The sequence below is a fragment of the Bos javanicus genome, chromosome 7 (assembly GCF_032452875.1).
Source record: "Bos javanicus breed banteng chromosome 7, ARS-OSU_banteng_1.0, whole genome shotgun sequence".
In the NCBI taxonomy this organism is placed as follows: Eukaryota; Metazoa; Chordata; class Mammalia; order Artiodactyla; family Bovidae; genus Bos; species Bos javanicus.
The window spans coordinates 40,784,243-40,802,825 of NC_083874.1; the positions used below are offsets into that span (position 1 = coordinate 40,784,243).

Consider the following 18,583-nt stretch of genomic DNA (forward strand, 5'->3'; position numbering starts at 1 on the left):
GCCTGGCATGCTGCAGTTCATAGAGTCATGAAGAGTTGGACACGACTTAGCAACTGAAAAACAACAGCAATGTATACTTATAACTGAATCACTTTGCTGTATACCTGAAATTAACAACACATTGTAAATCAATTATACTCCAATTAAAATTTTTTTTTTCATAAAGAACATACTCTGATATTAAGATAATGACAGCTTCATCGACTGAGTTTTAGAGTGTTCTTTCCTCTGCAATTTTTTTGAAGTTTCAGGACAAATGTTCATTCTTTTCTAAATATTTGATAGAATTCTTGTGTGATGCCATCTGGTCTTGGATTTTTGTCTGTTGGGAGATTTTTAATTGCAGTTTCACTGCTTATCATTCATTTGTTCATATTTTCTATTTTTTTCTTGGTTCAGTCTTGGGAGATTTTGCTTTTCTAAGCATTTGACCATTTCTTCTAGATTGTCTATAAATTGGCATATGGTTGCCTTTATTAGTCTCTTACGATTCTTTGTATTTCTGTTATGTCTCTTGTAACTTCTCCTTTTTATTTCTAATTTTATTGATTTTAGGCCTCTCCCTTTTTTTTTTCTTGAAGAATCTGGCTAAAAGTTTATCAATTTTGTTTATCTTTTCAAAGAACCATCTTTTAGTTTCATTTATCTTTAAATTCTGAAAGAGATGGAATACCAGACCACCTGATCTGCCTCTTGAGAAATCTGTATGCAGGTCAGGAAGCAACAGTTAGAACTGGACATGGAACAACAGACTGGTTCCAAATAGGAAAAGGAGTACGTCAAGGCTGTATGTTGTCACCCTGTTTATTTAACTTATATGCAGAGTTCATCATGAGAAATGCTGGACTGGAAGAAACACAAGCTTGAATCAAGATTGCCAGGAGAAATATCAATAACCTCAGCTATGCAGATAACACCACCTTTATGGCAGAAAGTGAAGAGGAACTCAAAAGCCTCTTGATGAAAGTGAAAGTGGAGAGTGAAAAAGTTGGCTTAAAGCTCAACATTCAGAAAATGAAGCTCATGGCATCTGGTCCCATCACTTCATGGGAAATAGATGGGGAAACAGTGGAAACAGTGTCAGACTTTATTTTTCTGGGCTCCAAAATCACTGCAGATGGTGACAGCAGCCAAGAAATTAAAAGACGCTTACTCCTTGGAAGGAAAGTTATGACCAATATAGATAGCATATTCAAAAGCAGAGACATTACTTTGCCAACAAAGGTTCGTCTAGTCAAGGCTATGGTTTTTCCTGTGGTCATGTATGGATGTGAGAGTTGGACTGTGCAGAAGGCTGAGCACCAAAGAATTGATGCTTTTGAACTGTGGTGTTGGAGAAGACTCTTGAGAGTCCCTTGGACTGCAAGGAGATCCAACCAGTCCATTCTGAGGGAGACCAGCCCTGGGATTTCTTTGGAAGGAATGATGCAAAAGCGGAATGATGCAAAAGCTGAAACCCCAGTACTTTGGCCACCTCATGTGAAGAGTTGAGTCATTGGAAAAGACTCTGATGCTGGGAGGGATTGGGGGCAAGAAGAGAAGGGGATGCCAGAGGATGAGATGGCTGGATGGCATCACTGACTCGATGGACGTGAGTCTTGGTGAACTCCGGGAATTCGTGATGGACAGGGAGGCCTGGCGTGCTGCGATTCATGGGGTCGCAAATAGTCTGACATGACTGAGCGACTGATCTGATCTGATCTTTTCTGTTGTTTTCTTCTTTTATTTCTGCTCTGATATTAATGATTTCACACTGCTTTTCATTTTTTTAACAGGTTGTTCTGAAAAGATTAAAAGCCTCATTGTTTTCATAGCATTCTAAAGTCGTGTGCCACTCCAAAGGCATAGTGACTATCAGTATAAATACTCATTACCTGGATTCTAGACAGATGACAAGTTCCAGTAAGGCAGTTTTTTTTTTTTTTTTTTTTTTTTTACTGGTAACTAGAGTCTGAGTGAATTCCGGGAGTTGGTGATGGACAGGGAGGCCTGGCGTGCTGTGATTCATGGGGTCGCAAAGAGTCGGACACGACTAAGCGACTGAACTGAACTGAAGAGATTTCACTTGTGTTGACTGTGGACATCATTGCACATCCAACTTGGTAATTTTCCTGCTCATCCCTTAAGTGGGACCCATGTGTAAATCAAATTGTATCAGTTTTATCAGTAGGAGTTTCTTGTAAGTCTTTCCTGGGAGAAGAAGATAATCTGTTATCAAAATGCAGTCTTGGTTGTTTTCTTATTGTGGTGCTGAAAGCAAAGTTGCAATGTTACAGTTATTATCAGTACATTGAACCAAATTAACATTAGATATAGAAAACAGCAACACTGTTAGAAGCTAGTCAACTTAACAAAATTGGTCTGAGCTATGGTAAGAGATTCAGATCAGATCAGATCAGGGCTGATCTTCAGAATGGACTGGTTGGATCTCCTTGCAGTCCAAGGGACTCTCAAGAGTCTTCTCCAACACCACAGTTCAAAAGCACCAATTCTTCAGCGCTCAGCCTTCTGCACAGTCCAACTCTCACATCCATACATGACCACAAGAAAAACCATAGCCTTGACTAGATGGACCTTTGTTGGCAAAGTAATGTCTCTGCTTTTGAATATGCAATCTAGGTTGGTCATAACTTTCCTTCCAAGGAGTAAGTGTCTTTTAATTTCATGGCTGCTGTCACCATCTATAATGATTTTGGAGCCCAGAAAAATAAAGTCAGTGAGGGATTAGAAGAGACTTGATGGAATGTGGAACACAAATAGTTCAAGGAGAAACTATTTAGTGTTTCCATAGCAATTTTTCATAAGGAAGCCACTGCTGAAATAGTCTTCATTAAAAGTTTAAGTCCTTTTCCTGTAGAGTCTAATTTAAGTTGGGAGTATAAAAGCAAGCCTTCTACAAGCATTTTTTGGTAAAAGTATCAGAGTAAGAAAATAACAGTCTATAAATGACAAAAGAGTTAAAATACATAGTTAAAAACCCGATTACAATACAGTTGTTAAGGAAATGTGGCTATCTCTGTGACATGCAATGGGTTTCCCAGGTGGCACTAGTGGTAAAGAACCCACCTGCAAAGGCAGGAAACATGAGACACAGGTTCTATTGCTGAGTCAGAAGATCCTCTAGAGGAGGGCATGGAAATCCACTCCAGTATTGTTGCCTGGAGAATTCCATGGTCAGAGGAGTCTGGTGGGCTACAGTCCATAGGATCACAAAGAGTTGGACATGTCAGAAGTGACTCAGCACGCACACATCTGACATACATTTTAAGACTGGAATTGCTATTGACACAACACTAGGACATTCAAATTTTAAGAAGGTCATATAATTTTTATAACACCTATATTAAGAATATTTATCTATACAACTAAATAAAGAACTTTATTCACTTAATAATATTTCCCATGTAATTTAAAAAATAAAATGAACCTAATTAATTTAATATCTCTCCAAGATGCCCAGGGCCTCTCCAGTGCATCTCGAAGTTAGCTAGAGAACAAATAAACTTCATTTAAAATTTGGTTTGAGAAAGTTTGACAAAGATATCAAAAAGTTTTAAATGTTTGCAAAGTAGGATCACAAGTCACTATGAAACAGTACTTATTCATTTAAACAAGTGACAATAAGAGATTTCAAAGGCAAATGCAGAAAATTACAAGTAAATAAATCTCACAATATCTTATAAAAATCAGATTAAAATTTCAAGAAAAACTGTCCTCTTAACAGAGAAAAACCAAATTCTGGTTTTGCACTATTTCACCTTTAATATTAAAATTAATTAAATTAAATCTAATCCTAATCAGTCTTGACCATGTGTAAAGCCATTTCTAAGGGTTCCATTTTAAAAATTAACTTCTAGAAATATATGTCATTTCATAGTAGAATCTTCCAGTGAAGAAAAAAATACATTAATAGTTTCAAACATATTTAGTCTCTCTAATAAGAGTTCAAAAGAAGGTAAAAACAGACTTCTTTAGCAATTAATGCTTTCAGTTTTTGGTCTTTTACATGATGTACTCTGCATAGAAGTTAAATAAGCAGGGTGACAATATACAGCCTTGACGTATCCCTTTACCAGTTTAGAACCAATCTGTTGTTCCATGTCTAGTTTTGTAATCTAATACCAAAGTAGAATCTGGAAGGCTTCCAGAGAAACAAGCAAAGAAGATCTTATAAGTAAAATTCACTGTTTTTCTCTTGCTGAGGGCTACCTTATTGAGCCCCATATTATAAAATTAATTGCTCTGTGCCAAGTTTTTCTTGATGAGTGGTACCAAAACATTACAGCGTCTTTTGAAAACTCCATAGAAATATTATTACCAAAAACTGATCACTGAATTTCTACCAGTGCTTGGCATTTGGTAAAGCCTACTGGCAGTTATCATTAAGTTGGTCAGAAAGTTGTTACCTTGATAAAATTATGTCTGCAGTCAGAATTATCTTTAATAACATCATGTTCACTTTAGCCTTTTATTTTGTGCTCTAGGAAAAGGAAATTAATATATATTTTAATTAAAAGAGAAGTGTGTGTGTGTGTTAGCCGCTCAGTCACATCCAACTCTTTGCAACCCCATGGACTATAGCCTGCCAGTCTCCTCTGTCCATCGGATTCTCCAGGCAAGAATACTGGAGTGGGTTGTCATTTCCTCCTCCAGGGGGTCTTTCCAACCCAGGGATCAAACCCAGGAAAGGAGGAGTAGCCTCTCTCTTCTTTTTCTTAGCCTATCTAAAGTTCTATCAATTTTATTTTTCTTTTAAAAAACAGCTCAGTGTTTATTCTCTATCTCATTTATAACAGGTATAGAGTAACAGACAAGTCACAGCTCAGTTCAGCTCAAGCAGATAGATATTTAATTAAACAGACACTCCCAAGATAAGTGCTTCCCTGGTGGCTCAGACAGTAAAGAATCCACCTGCAAGGTGGAAGAGCTGGGTTGGAGCTGGGTTTCTTTCTTCCCCCAAAGAAAGGCGTGCCAACACACTCCAGTTGCCTGGAGAATCCCCATGGACAGAGATGCCATTAACTGACTAAGAGTGTCACTAAGGGTGAACACACACCCAAGAGAAGGGAGCAGGCTGACCCCAAAGGAGTTCTCTTCATCCTTCGTATTGAACACACTTGGCTTTCGCCTTTTATACTGCCAGTCTCCTCCTTTTGGTCATGGCATGTGCAAAGTCATGCCACACCAGTCAATGAAAGGGAATGCAAATAGGCATCCACTCAGGCTGATTGACAATTATAAGTTATATAATAGCAGACTGTTGTTTATGTCTTCCTATAATTGAGTTCATTATAATTCAGTTCAGTTCAGTTCAGTCACTCAGTCGTGTCCAACTCTTTGCGACCCCACGAACCACAGCACGCCAGGCCTCCCTGCCCATCACCAACTCCCGGAGTCCACCCAAACCCATGTCCATTGAGTCGGTGATGCCATCCAACCATCTCATCCTCTGTCATCCCCTTCTCTTCCCACCTTCAATCTTTCCCAGCAACAGGATCTTTTCAAATGAGTCAGCTCTTCGCATCAGGTGGCCAAAGTATTGGAGTTTCAGCTTCAACATCAGTCCTTCCAATGAACACCCAGGAATAATCTCCTTTAGGATAGACTGGTTGGATCTCCTTGCAATCCAAGGGATTCTCAAGAGTCTTCTCCAACACCACAGTTCAAAAGCATCAGTTCTTCAGTGCTCAGCTTTCTTCACAGTCCAACTCTCACATCCATATATGACTACTGGAAAAAACATAGCCTTGACTAGATGGACCTTTGTTGACAAAGTAATGTCTGATTTTTAAATATGCTATCTAGATTGGTCATAACTTTCCTTCCAAGGAGTAAGTGTCTTTTAATTTCATGGCTGCTGTCACCATCTGCAATGATTTTGGAGTCCCCAAAAATAAAGCCTGACACTGTTTCCACTGTTTCCCCATCTATTTCCCATGGAGTGATGGGACCAGATGCCATGATATTAGTTTTCTGAATGTTGAGCTTTAAGCCAGCTTTTTCACTCTCTTCTTTCACTTTCATCAAGAGGCTCTTTAGTTCTTCACTTTCTGCCATAAGGGTGGTGTCATCTGCATAGCTGAGGTTATTTCTCCCAGCAATCTTGATTCCAGCTTGTGCTTCCTCCAGCCCAACGTTTCGCGTGATGTACTCTGCATATAAGTTAAATAAGCAGGGTGAGAATATATAGCCTCGATGTACCCTTTTTCCTATTTGGAACCAGTCTGTTGCTCCATGTCCAGTTCTAACTGTTGTTTCCTGATCTGCATACAGGTTTCTCAAGAGGCAGGTCTGGTGGTCTGGTATTCCTATCTCTTTCAGAATTTTCTACAGTTTATTGTGATCCACACAGTCAAAGGCTTTGGCATAGTTAATAGAGCAGAGATAGATGATTTTCTGAAACTCTCTTGCTTTTTCGATGATCCAGCGGATGTTGGTAATTTTATTTCTTGTTCCTCTGCCTTTTCTAAAACCAGCTTGAGCATCTGGAAGTTCACGGTTCATTGTTATAATTAGATATAGAATATTCATGAATCCTTATTGGGCTCTTAACTGCCTAAGGTTATTTGGAGAAACCACTGTGGTTATTTTTTACCCACTCTGTGCCTAGGGCGGCATGTGCAGGAGTTGAAAAATCTCTGTGGTTATTTTGTAGCATATCTGTGAGCTCTCCTGGGTGTGTCTGGAGTAGAGTTTAGAGATCAGTTTGCATCTCTTGCAGCCAGGCCTCCTCTTGATGCACATGTCTAATTTCCTACCTAACATTTGCTATTTCCTTCCTCATGCTATCTTTGGCTTTAGCTTGCTTTTCTTTTTCTATTTCCTGAAGGGAGTCACAGCATTCGAGATCTTTCTTTTTCTTATTGTAGGTGTTTATATCTATAAATTTCTCTCTTAGAACTGCTTTTGCTGCATCCTACCAGTTTTAAGATATTATATTTCCATGTTAATTTTTTTTAAATTTCCCTTTTGATTCTTTTCTAATCTATGGGGTATTTGGAGTTTGTTTTTTAAATTTCCAATATTTTATATTTTCTAGGTTTCTTTCTGTTTTTGATTTCTGGATTTGAAAAATTATGGTCAAAAAAGATACTTGGTAACAAGGCTGCCTATTGTCATCCTGCTTGTTTAACTTACATTCAGAGTACATCATTTGAAAATACCAGGCTGGATGAATCGAAAGCTGGGATCAAGATTGCTGGGAGAAGTATCAACAGCCTCAGGTAAACAAATGATACTACACTAACGGCAGAAAGTGAAGAGGAACATAGGAGCCTCTTGATGAGGGTGAAGAAGGAGAGTTAAAAATCCAGTTTGAAACTCAGCATGAAAAAACTAATATCATGGCATCTAGTCCCATCACTGCATGGCAAACAGAAGGGGAAAAAGTGGAAGCAGTTATTTTCTTGGACTCTCAAATCAATGGGGATGGTGACCGTAGCCATGAAATTAAAAGTTGCTTGCTCCTTGGAAGGAAAGCTATGACAAATCTCGACAATGTGTTAAAAAGTAGAGACATCACTTTGCCAATAAATTTCTCTATAATCAAAGCTATGGTTTTTCCAGTAGTCACGTGCAGGTGTAAGAGTTGTATCATAAAGAAGGCTGAACAGCAAAGAACTTATGCTTTTGAATTGTGGTGCTGGAGAAGACTCTTCAGAGTCTTTTGGTCTGCAAGGAGATCAAACTAGTCAATACTAAAGGAAATCAACCCTAAATATTCATTGGAAGGACTGATGCTGAAGCTGAAGCTCTAGTACATTGGCCACTTGTGTGAAGAGACAACTCATTGGAAAAGACCCTGATGCTGGGAAAGATTGAAAGCAAAAAAAGAGAACGACAGAGTATGAGATGATTAGATACCCTCACTGACTCAATGAATATGAATTTGAGCAAACTCTAGGAGATAGCTGAGAACAGAGGGGCCTGGCATGCTCAGAGGGTCACAGGGTCCATAAAGTCACAGAGTCAGACATGACTTAGTGACTGGATAACAACAGCAAATAATTTCAACATTTTTAGATTTTTAATACTCATTCTTCTGATCTATGGTAAAGAATCTGCCTGCAATGCAGGAGAACTGGGTCCAATCCTTGGGTTGGGTTGGAAAATTCACCTGGAGAAGGGAATGGCTACCCACTCCAATATTCTTGTCTGGAGAATTCCACGGACAGAGGAGCTTGACAGGCTACAGTCCATGGAGTCACAAAGAGTCAAACACGACTGAGTGACTAACACTTTTTTTTTTTTTTCCTGACCTATTTATTATAAATATTTCTACCCTGGAGGGTGTTATGTGTGCACTAAAGAAGAATGTGTATTTTGGTTCTGTTGGATGGAATGTTCTGTATATGTCTGTTAGAACTTTTTCGTCTAAAGCATAAGGTAGGTTTGATATATCCTTACTGATTTTTCATCTGAATGTTCTATCCATTGCTGAAAGTGGCAAAGACTGTTTTCTGATACAAGGACTGAAACTTCAACTACGTTAGGAGAAATCTGGATTTATGTTTCCTCTTCCTTATTCATTTCATTTTGTACTTCACACAATTCCTCAAAAATAGAGTGAATCCTAAATGCCCTGGCTGAGAAATTAGACATGTATTTAGATAATGTCATGAAGACTTAGAACTTCTTGCCAGAGAGGTTCATGAAATTGGGTAGGTTGTTCCAAAGAAAATTTCTTTGGATATGAGTGGTCCTTAGAAGGAAAATAAAGTGAAAGTGAAGTCGATCAGTCGTGTCCGACTCTTTGCGACCCCATGGACTGTGGCCCAGCAGGCTCCTCCGTCTGTGGGATTCTCCAGGCAAGAGTACTGGAGTGCGTTGCCACTTCCTTCTCCAGTGGGGATCTTCCCGACCCAGGGATCGAACCCGCGTCTCCTGCATTGCAGACAGACTCTTTACCATCACGCTCAGAGGGTAATCCTACGGACGGAGGAGCCTGGTGGGCCACAGTCCATGGGGTCGCATAGAGTCGGACACGGCTGAGCGACTTCACTTCACTCACTAGAAGGAAAATAGTTGCTGCTTTAGTTAAAAATGTCCCTTAAAAGTTAAATCCCCTCTCCAATTTTCTAAAAAAAAAAAAAAAAGTTCTAAAATAGTCAAATAAGGCATAAAATTGGGTATTTTGGCTAATGATAATATATCTGGTTCTATGGTCTCTTCACATTGGGAATGGTATCTGATCTACTGGCTTTATCTGGAATCTGATGATTCTTGGCAATGGACACAGTTTTGTATTTTCAGCAGGTCTATCAATGACTGGGGAGCCAGCTTTTAAAAGCATACTACACCTTATTTTTCTAACATTTCTATTTATTTTTATGCATATTGTGTTTCTGTGGCAATAAAGTTTAAAAGGTGATACAGAAAATAAAGTGTTCAATAAGTAAATGATACAGTGATTATTTTACCCTGATGGTGTTGATATTTATATTACAGATACTATTATTATTAATGTTTTAAATATTTCTTGAACTTTTATTTAATATATAATAGCTCTTAAAAAGTCTCATTTTTCAGGTGACTTATATCCTTTATGGGAAATTTATTTTAATTTTATTTTATTTTATTTAGCCACATTATAGATATTTCCTCTTTAGTATGGGTGGTAGGGGCTTCCCAGGTGGCTCAGTGGTAAAAGAATTTGCCTGCCAATTCAGGAGACACAGAAGACACAGTATATGCTGGTTTGACCCCTTAGTCAGGAAGATCCCCTGAAGGAGGAAATGGGAATTCACTCCAGAATCCCAAGGAGCCTGGCAGGCTACAGTTCATGGGGTTGCAAGAGTTGGACATGACTGAGTGACTAGGCACACATATTATTTTTATTGTTATTAATTCTTCCTAAATAAGAAAACTGATTACAACATACAATATTGTTTGGAGCTTGTCTATTTGCAAGCATCTCTCTTAAGTGCATGATGAACAGTAGAGTAGGTTGGATAACTTTTAATTCTACAAAATATGGGCCAAATTTGGGGGAACCAGAAACAACCTTAAGATCCTGAATTTCCTAAATAGATTACTCAATCTTTAAAAAGAAATATTCACTTAATTGTAGATTAGGGAAACATACTACAATGTATGAGGGCTAAAATGAGTGTCTAATACTAAGGGAATTTTAAAATATAAAATATCCTATGAACATATAATAACAAAAAGTCCTTTGAATCCTGGTATCAAACATCCTTCAAGATACTTAATTGCAAAGTTAAAACAATCAATAGTATAGTGTATATATTATACTCTATTTTTGTACAGAAAATATTCCAAATTTCTATTTATTTTGTATGCCTTCTGCCCACACCCACCCACAAAGAATATCCAGATTATTCTAAGTAAGCACTGAATTTATGTACAGGAAATCACTATATTGTTTACCTATACAAGCAAAGGAAAATATGAGTAGATGATAAAATTGAAGTATTGCAATTTCTAAATATTTACTTTCTTTTATAGCTTTGAATTTTTAAACATGTGACTTAATTCATTCTTAGATGTAAAATAAAATAGCATGAATTGAATGCCATGACCTTATAATCATATGGATTATGTAAAATTGTAACTCAGCAAAGTTTGAGTGAAAGGTGCCTGGTGATTGGAAGAACTTGGTTTATAGAACCTTGAGTTTTTTCAGTGAGTTCAGGGAGGACCTCTGCTATAGGAGAGTGATGCCTTAGGGGAAATCTTAAAAGAAAAGCAGCATACCCTGATTGCTGACGGAAGGAGAGCCCAGTGGAGTGAGTAACATGCTTCATGACATGTAGGGGAAAATTCATGTTGAGTATATGGTGAGAAGACAATCTAGTAATGCTTTAACTTTGACAAAAGAAGGAACAAGAAAATAAGACAGAACTGGACCATGCAATATTTCTAGATCAGGATGAGTAGTCTAGTTTATATTCTTAAAGCAGAAAAATACTCTTACCTGTTTTGGAAATGAAAGAAACATGTTCTAACACAGTAAAATGTCCATTCTGATTGTGTCATGTGGGTATCACTGGATGTTGTCTTGAGGGGAAGGGTCAGACCCTTGTGGGGAATAACAGTGGTATCTAAATATGCACAATATGTAGCTCAGATTCTGTTATTGTCTAAGGAAATGAAAATATTTTGATACGTTTGAAAAGAATTTGGTAGCAAAAATGAGAATAGTGATGGATTAGGGGATGGCAGTGAAAATTTGAATGTGCCAGACTTTCCACCTTAAATAACAAGGAACCATTACGCGATATAGTTGTGGGGATTTTTCCCATGAAAATAATGGAATTAAGCAGACTTCAGTTTTCTATATTTAATTCCATAATTCAAGCCTCTTTCATAAGGAAAAAGTCAGTGAGCAGATAGATGTTTTACACAGAATTCAGTACACTAGTATTTGGAAGGAATACACAAATACAGATTTAATATTAAAAATATAAATTGCAACATTTATTTCAGCATATTCATACCATAGAGAAAGGTACAACCAGAAAAAAATATTTACAAACAATTTCCTAAGTCAGGAAGTTGCTCAAATACTTATAAAAATTACCTTTATATACATTGTCATTTTAATTCACAGAACTACATGTATTGATAAGTGTTAGAGAACAAATTATAAGTAAACACTATTCTCCTGTAAAATATTTCTTAATTCCTTTGCATTCTGTGGAATTTTATCAAATACCCTTCTAGTTTTATAATCTAAATAAATACTATTTTACTTTCATTTTAACTTTTTCTTGTGTGTTTGCATTTTGTTTTATGTTTACACTGCTTTATAAAGATCACCAGCAAGGAAAATTCTAAAACATATGATAATCAGTTTTAATGTACCCTGCCAAAAAGAAATGTAGTACTTATTAAATACAAAGTTTGCCCTTTTCCAGTTTTTGAAAGTAAGATCAAAATGTTGACAAAAATATAAAAACAAGATGAAGAGGAATAAATGAGACAGGCAAACTTATTTGTGTATCTTTAAATTGTAGTTGGAGTAGATAACAGACTTTTTCCTTTTGAAATGACTCAAAATCACCCACTGTTCCTGGCTTGTCCTTGCCCAAAACAAAGAAAAATAAATAAGTCAATTTTGGGATAAGTAGTGTGATAAAAGGATGAAGACTTAGATATATATTCTGCCAAAGAACTGGATTAACAGAATAAGAAATATTCTTATTTCTTATTAATGATGGTATTATAATAATGGTCTTATTAATAATGGTATTCTGTTCATTAACAGAATAAAAAAAAGTCTTTGTCCATTTGTGAGGATTTAAGAGAATGCCACACCAAAATATGCTGCTTTGGCATAATGACTATTTTGAACTGAAGGCACTTGAGAAACAGCAAATTCAAGAAGGGCTTTATGATTTTTCCTTTCTACCTGTTATCAAGACATAACATTTCCTTTTGGAAGCTGCCCACTCTAGCACAGGAAAAGAAGAGCATTCTTATGACTGAAAGTTGGGCTTTGATAACAAAATGAACTTATAAAACAAATCTAGTAAAATACATTTTATTGTTCTTTAGTTTCTCCATGAATTTCTTAGTCACACTCTCATGACTTCATGCTCCTAGCCCAGGAATCTTTGTCTTGTCACACTCACAAAACTTACCATTATTTGATTAAAAAAAAAAAGTTACATAAACTTTTGGGTTTAATGACTTCTGGTTTCTGTTTTCTTAAAGAAAAATGAATAATATAATAGTTTCAAATTCAATTTTTAGGCCTTTAGCCTGGGGCATAGCCTCTCACTAGCTTTAGGAAGAAGTAGGGGAGAAGCCAGTATATGTAACTTTTTGCTAGGAAATACATGCCTCCAAGTGTACATCTTGGTAAGAGATTACTGTGACTTACAAAGAACAGATATCTCAGTAAGTTATTTCAGTGTTTTTCTGTGTGTGGGAAGATGCAAAAATGTGGGTTTATTAAAACACTTCCTGAGATATACATCTAACTAAGGAGCATGCTACGTCAAAATATGAAATGACTCATCTTTATTTCCATTCTGTTGCTGCTGCTGCTGCTGCTAAGTTGCTTCAGTCATGTCCAACTGTGTGCGACCCCATAGATGGCAGCCCACTAGGCTCCTCTGTCCTTGGGATTCTCCAGGCAACAATACTGGAGTGGGTTGCCATTTCCCTCTCCAATGCGTGAAAGTGAAGTTGCTCAGTCGTGCCCGACTCTTAGCCACCCCATGGACTGCAGCCTACCAGGCTCCTCCGTCCATGGGATTTTCCAGGCAAGAGTACTGGAGTGGGGTGCCATTGCCTTCTCTGTATTTGCATTCTAAATTCTTCTTATTGTGCAGTGTCATCAGCAACTTCAGTAGCTAATGACCTAACCCTTCTAAAATTGCATAATGAGCAACATTATTTGTTTTATGTTTGTTTTCTTTAAAAGACACTGATGTGCAGGTAAAAAATTAAAACAGTGTATCTGCTTCTACCCTGTGAATCTGTCCTGCTAGTTTAATACATAGGCTTAACCACAGAACTTCAAAGGGTAGAATATCCTTTTTCTTACCCTTAAGAATGGCATACAGAAATACCTGTGTGAAGATACAGAATATTTCCCTGTTATTGTGAGAATTAGAGTCCCTTGGACTGCAAGGAGATCAAACTAGTTAATCTTAAAGGAAATCAGCTTTGCATATTCATTAGATGGACTGATGCTGAAGCTGAAGCTCCAATACTTTGGTCACCTGGTGTGAAGAGATGTCTCACTGGGAAAGACCCTGTTGCTGGGAAAGACTGAAAGCAAAAGGAGAAGACGAGGATGAGATGTTTACGTCACCAAGTCCAAGTTCACTCTGCTTGCCTCATGAAAGGCCAATGAACCTGAGAGACAAGGTGTTGAGGCAAGGAAGAGACTTTAATCAGGGAGCCAGCAGACCAAGAAGATGGCAGGCTAGCACCTCAAAATAGCCATCTTATTGGGGTCTGGATGCCAGGTTGTTTTATAGATCAGAGAGAAAGAAGCAATGAGGAACTAAAGTCAAAAGGCAGAATAGAGAGGGAGATGCAGTGGGGAAGTAAACTGAAAGGGTCTTCAGTCTTTCAAAACATCTCCAAGGGAATGTCCAGCCTTTGAGAGGGGTGTGTTAGTCTCTTCTATTCACAGGTGGGCAGGGACAAACTATCTCTCCATGAGCTGAACAAAGGCACTTTAGTTTACAGTCAAGCAAAGGGACAGGGTCTCCAGGCAAGCCACTGAGTACGATTATAATAATAAAAGGAAGTCAAAGAAACAGTTTCCAATATGGAGTCAGAGTTGACTTCCTCCCTATAACAGTTAGATAGCATCACTGACTCAATGGACATGAATCTGAGCAAACTCTGGGAGATAGTAAAAGACAGGGAAGCCTGGTGTACTGCAATCCATGGAATTGCAGAGTCGGACTTGACTGAGTGACTGAATAACAAAAATAGAATATTTCCCTGTTATTGTTATAATTGTATACGCTTTTGATATTCTGTTGGAAAAGAAAGGGTTAAAAATGCTGATGGATAGCATACATTTTTCATTTACATGTACAGGTAATTTTGACAATAGTTTTCATGAATATGTATTGCATTAAAAATAAAAACTCATTGGGAATTCATGCAAACAACTTGTTTTAATTATGTACCAAAAAATGACATGTCAAAACTTAAAAGAAAATAAGCATTGTCATGTGTAAGAAAATTTTGAATCAAATTTTTTTTAAAGATTTTTTTTTAAAACTTTGACTGCTTAAAATGGTTCTTCTAGTGATCTCATTTGCAAATCAGTCAACTGGGGAATCTTGTTTCGGTGCATAGTCTCATTCAAGGGACTGAGGTTAGATTTGCATTTCTACAATGTCCCATGTTACTCTGATGCTTCTATGCCACTGACCACTCTAAATAGCAAAACTTTCAGAGGCAATCTGGTAAAGAAAGTGAAGTGAAAGTGTTAATCTCTTATTTGTGTCCGACTCTGTGATCCCATGGACTGTAGCCTGCCAGGCTCCCCTGTCCATGGAATTCTCCAGGCAAAAATATTGGAATGGGTATCCATTCTCTTCTCCAGGGGATCTTCCCAACCTAGTAATTGAACTGGGGTCTCCTGCATTGCAGGAAGATTCTTTACCATATGAGCCGCCAGGGAAGTCCCCAGGTAAAGAACACTCATCCTATAAAGCTTTGATAGAATTTATTTTTTCCAGCACTCCTGTAATCTTTTTTGTTATTAAACTATGTTGAAATAAAACTTGTAAATTTTTCATTAACATGGAAGGTGGACTTGATAATGGCATTCTTTTTTCTAAGACTTTTTTTCCTTTTCCCCCCTCTCTTTCTCTGGTTTAATTAAATTAGTTTGCTTAAATTATTGTGTGCTTAAATATTTTATGAGAATATTATAAAGTTAAACTTGTTTTATCATATTAGATGTTCAGTTCTTGTACTCTCTAGTTCTAGATTTTTCCTTTTTTCCCTCTACTTATTAAAATTTTTACCTCTGTGATCATTAGAAATTCTGTAATATTATCTGAAAAATTTTAACCATCTAATATTTTCCTGATATTTTTCTAATTAAATTCTTCAGTTATACTTATATGCAGACTTAAATCAACATCTATACTTGTGAATAGTACCTGGCTCATTATATGTGTTTAATAAATATTTAATGAATTTGAAGTAAAAGATGGTACATTTATAATAGTCCATCTACTAAATGAAGTAACACTGAATTATTTAACAGAAACAAATTCTGGCCCATGATTACTATTAAGATATAAATTACTTAAAAAATCAACCTAACCATAATATGGGACTAAATTAGACAATTTTCCCATTGTAAATGTCTCATGGACAGGAAATTTATGTTATTTGTCTCTTTTTTACTATTATGACATTGCACTGAGGTCTTCTTGAACATAGTAATTACAGAATACCTACTTCAGCAGAATTCAAACCAAAATGAAAAGTACAGATATGTCCATATAAGTGGTATCATTTACATAATTTTAAATACTTATCATTTGCAGATCTGGTTTGGGAATCAATTCTAAACTGCTTGTTTTAGTTGATCTCTCAAATATTCTGCATGTGTCTGGCCGAGAGCAACCTCTTTCGTGCTAGAACTTTCCTGAAAGCTTTCTTCACATCTTTGTTTCTTAGGGTGTATACAAGAGGATTTACCAACGGAGTGATTACACAGTAGAATACTGAAATCACTTTACCCATGGTAAAGTTGTACTTGGCTGGAGGACGAACATAGGCAAAGATAATGGTGCCATAATAGATGGTGACCACAGTGAGGTGGGAGGCGCAGGTGGAGAAAGTTTTCTTCCGAGCCTCTCGGGAAGATAGCTTGATTATTGTGACCACAATATTCCCATAGGACGACATAGTGAGAAGAAAAGAACTTAGAATCACAACAGAGCTGCATGTGTAACCCAAAGCCTCCACCAAGAATGTATCTGAGCAGGAGAGTTTAAAAATTGGGTCTGAGTCACAGAAGAAATGATTGATCTTCTGGGGTCCACAAAAGTTTAGGTAAGAGATGAGTATGGTAGGTGGGAGAGGGGCAATGAAGCCCCCAATCCAAGATCCAGCTGAAAACTGCAGGCATACCTGGAGACGCATGAGGAATGAGTATCTTAGAGGGCTGCATATAGCCAGGTATCGGTCATAGGCCATCACAGCCAACAGGATGCACTCTGTAGCCCCCAAAGAGAAAAAAAAGTAGTACTGGGTTATACAACCGGAAACGGAAATGGTAACAACCTGTGAGAGACAAGTGGCCAGCAATTTAGGCACTGTGGCTGTCGTGTACCAGATCTCTAGAAAGGACAAATTTCCTAAAAAAATGTACATAGGTGTTTGAAGTGTGGAATCCGTGAGAACAATGAAGATGATGAGGGTGTTTCCCATGAGAGAGAGCAGATACACAGTGAGAAAAATCACAAATAATGCAAGCCTTAGATAGAGAACACCAGAAAATCCAAGAAAAATAAATTCTGTTACTCTTGTTTGATTTGCCACATTCATGTCTCATCTTCTTGGTCTGGAATGAATGAACAAAACATAGAATATGGCAGATAAGCAAGGAAGGAATATTTCATATTTATTTCATGATGATATTAGACAAATAATAAAGATTAATGTCTGGCAAAAATAATTGGTATCTTTATAAGTATTTTTACATCTTTTAATTTATCTAGTTTATGAAATAAACCACAAAGGTAAGCAGTCTAATAATCTACTTTACAAATGAAGAAACTAAACAAATAAGTATTTTTCCTAATTACATCACTTTAGTTTGAGGGTGATATAGTATATCCAAGTAGGTCGTTTTAAGCAACTGCAGATCAACTAATATATAAAATTGTGGCCATTTGGAACAAGCATGCCATTATCACATCGCTGAAGATTTAACATCCTAGACATTAGAGGAGGGTGAAGAAATGAACAGCAGGTGGATCAGAGGCCAGTGCATTGGGGGTGGGCACTCTCAGAATGGACCCCCTGGGCCATACTAGTAGCCTTATATAGACAAACAATTGCCTACATTTTTAACACTATAAACCCTGTTGCATGGAATCCTTTAGGGTTTGGTGGGAAATTGGTAGATGAGCAAACTATCTGCAGAAAATTTTCTTAAAAAGTGTGAATTTGACATTTATGGACAAGTTTTTGTTCATAAATATTATTTTAGCATTTTTAGTCTTTGTTTTTAAAATCATTGCATCTACTAATATCTCCTACATTGCTTGTGTGTGTGTGTTAGTTGCTTAGTCGTGTCCAACTCTTTGCAACCCCATAGACTATAGCCCACCAGGCCCCTCTGTCCATGGGATTCTTCAGGCAAGAACACTGGAGTAGGTTGCCATTTCCTTCTCCAAAAGGAACTATAGAAAAAAAGAAAGTGAAGTCATTCAGTTGTTTAGGAGCAGTCAAAAAATTAATATTAAAGTCACAAATCCACTCATCCTTCAATGCATATAGCATTTTTAAGTGCATAATATAATATTTATAACTAAAGTTGTAACTATTTCTTATCAAAATTTAGAAGAACAAGAAATCTTGTTTTAAAGAAACAATGTTTTCAACTGTTGTATCTATGTATATATGTGCTCTGGTGCCAAAATATCCAGATGATAAATGCAAATTATAATAGAAAACAATCTTAATATGCATATTAAAACTTTGTATATGTAAAATATGTATATTTGTCATTTAAATAAAAGTTCTGACAATAAAAATATAGACTTTATATCTTCTATATCATAATGAAAAACCAGCTAAATGGAATATGAAAGCAATATGGTTCATGTCCACAGATTTCTGTTGTAAACGTCTATGGAAGTTTTGAATCATAAACCTCTATAGAGAAATGTATATAGGCTTTATGCCATAGCCTTCATGCTTCCTGTGGTGTTCTTACAATAAAGTAGAACTTTTCAGGATATATATGATAAAAATTTAAACCAACGTTTGATATTAATCCCCTAAAACTTCTAAGATTTTTGTCACATTACTCTGAGTAATAAAAATAAAATTGTGCTTTTAAAGCCAGTTATTGCAGTGTTCAAAAGTATTTTTAAAAATATCACTAGAAATTGAC

The 18,583-nt window shown here is 36.8% G+C and overlaps 1 protein-coding gene across 1 annotated transcript; it reads right to left on the reverse strand.

Annotated features, from left to right (window-relative positions):
- Nucleotides 1-16,047: 16,047 nt before the first annotated feature.
- Nucleotides 16,048-17,007, reverse strand: LOC133252012 (olfactory receptor 6F1-like). The gene has a single exon (XM_061424767.1). The coding sequence runs from the start codon at nucleotides 17,005-17,007 to the stop codon at nucleotides 16,048-16,050; it is 960 nt and encodes a 319-aa protein (XP_061280751.1).
- Between the last annotated feature and the right edge of the window lie 1,576 nt (nucleotides 17,008-18,583).

Excerpts from the sequence above, each read along its gene's own strand:
- LOC133252012 (XM_061424767.1), bottom strand. The coding sequence starts at position 17,007 with ATGAATGTGGCAAATCAAACAAGAGTAACAGAATTTATTTTTCTTGGA.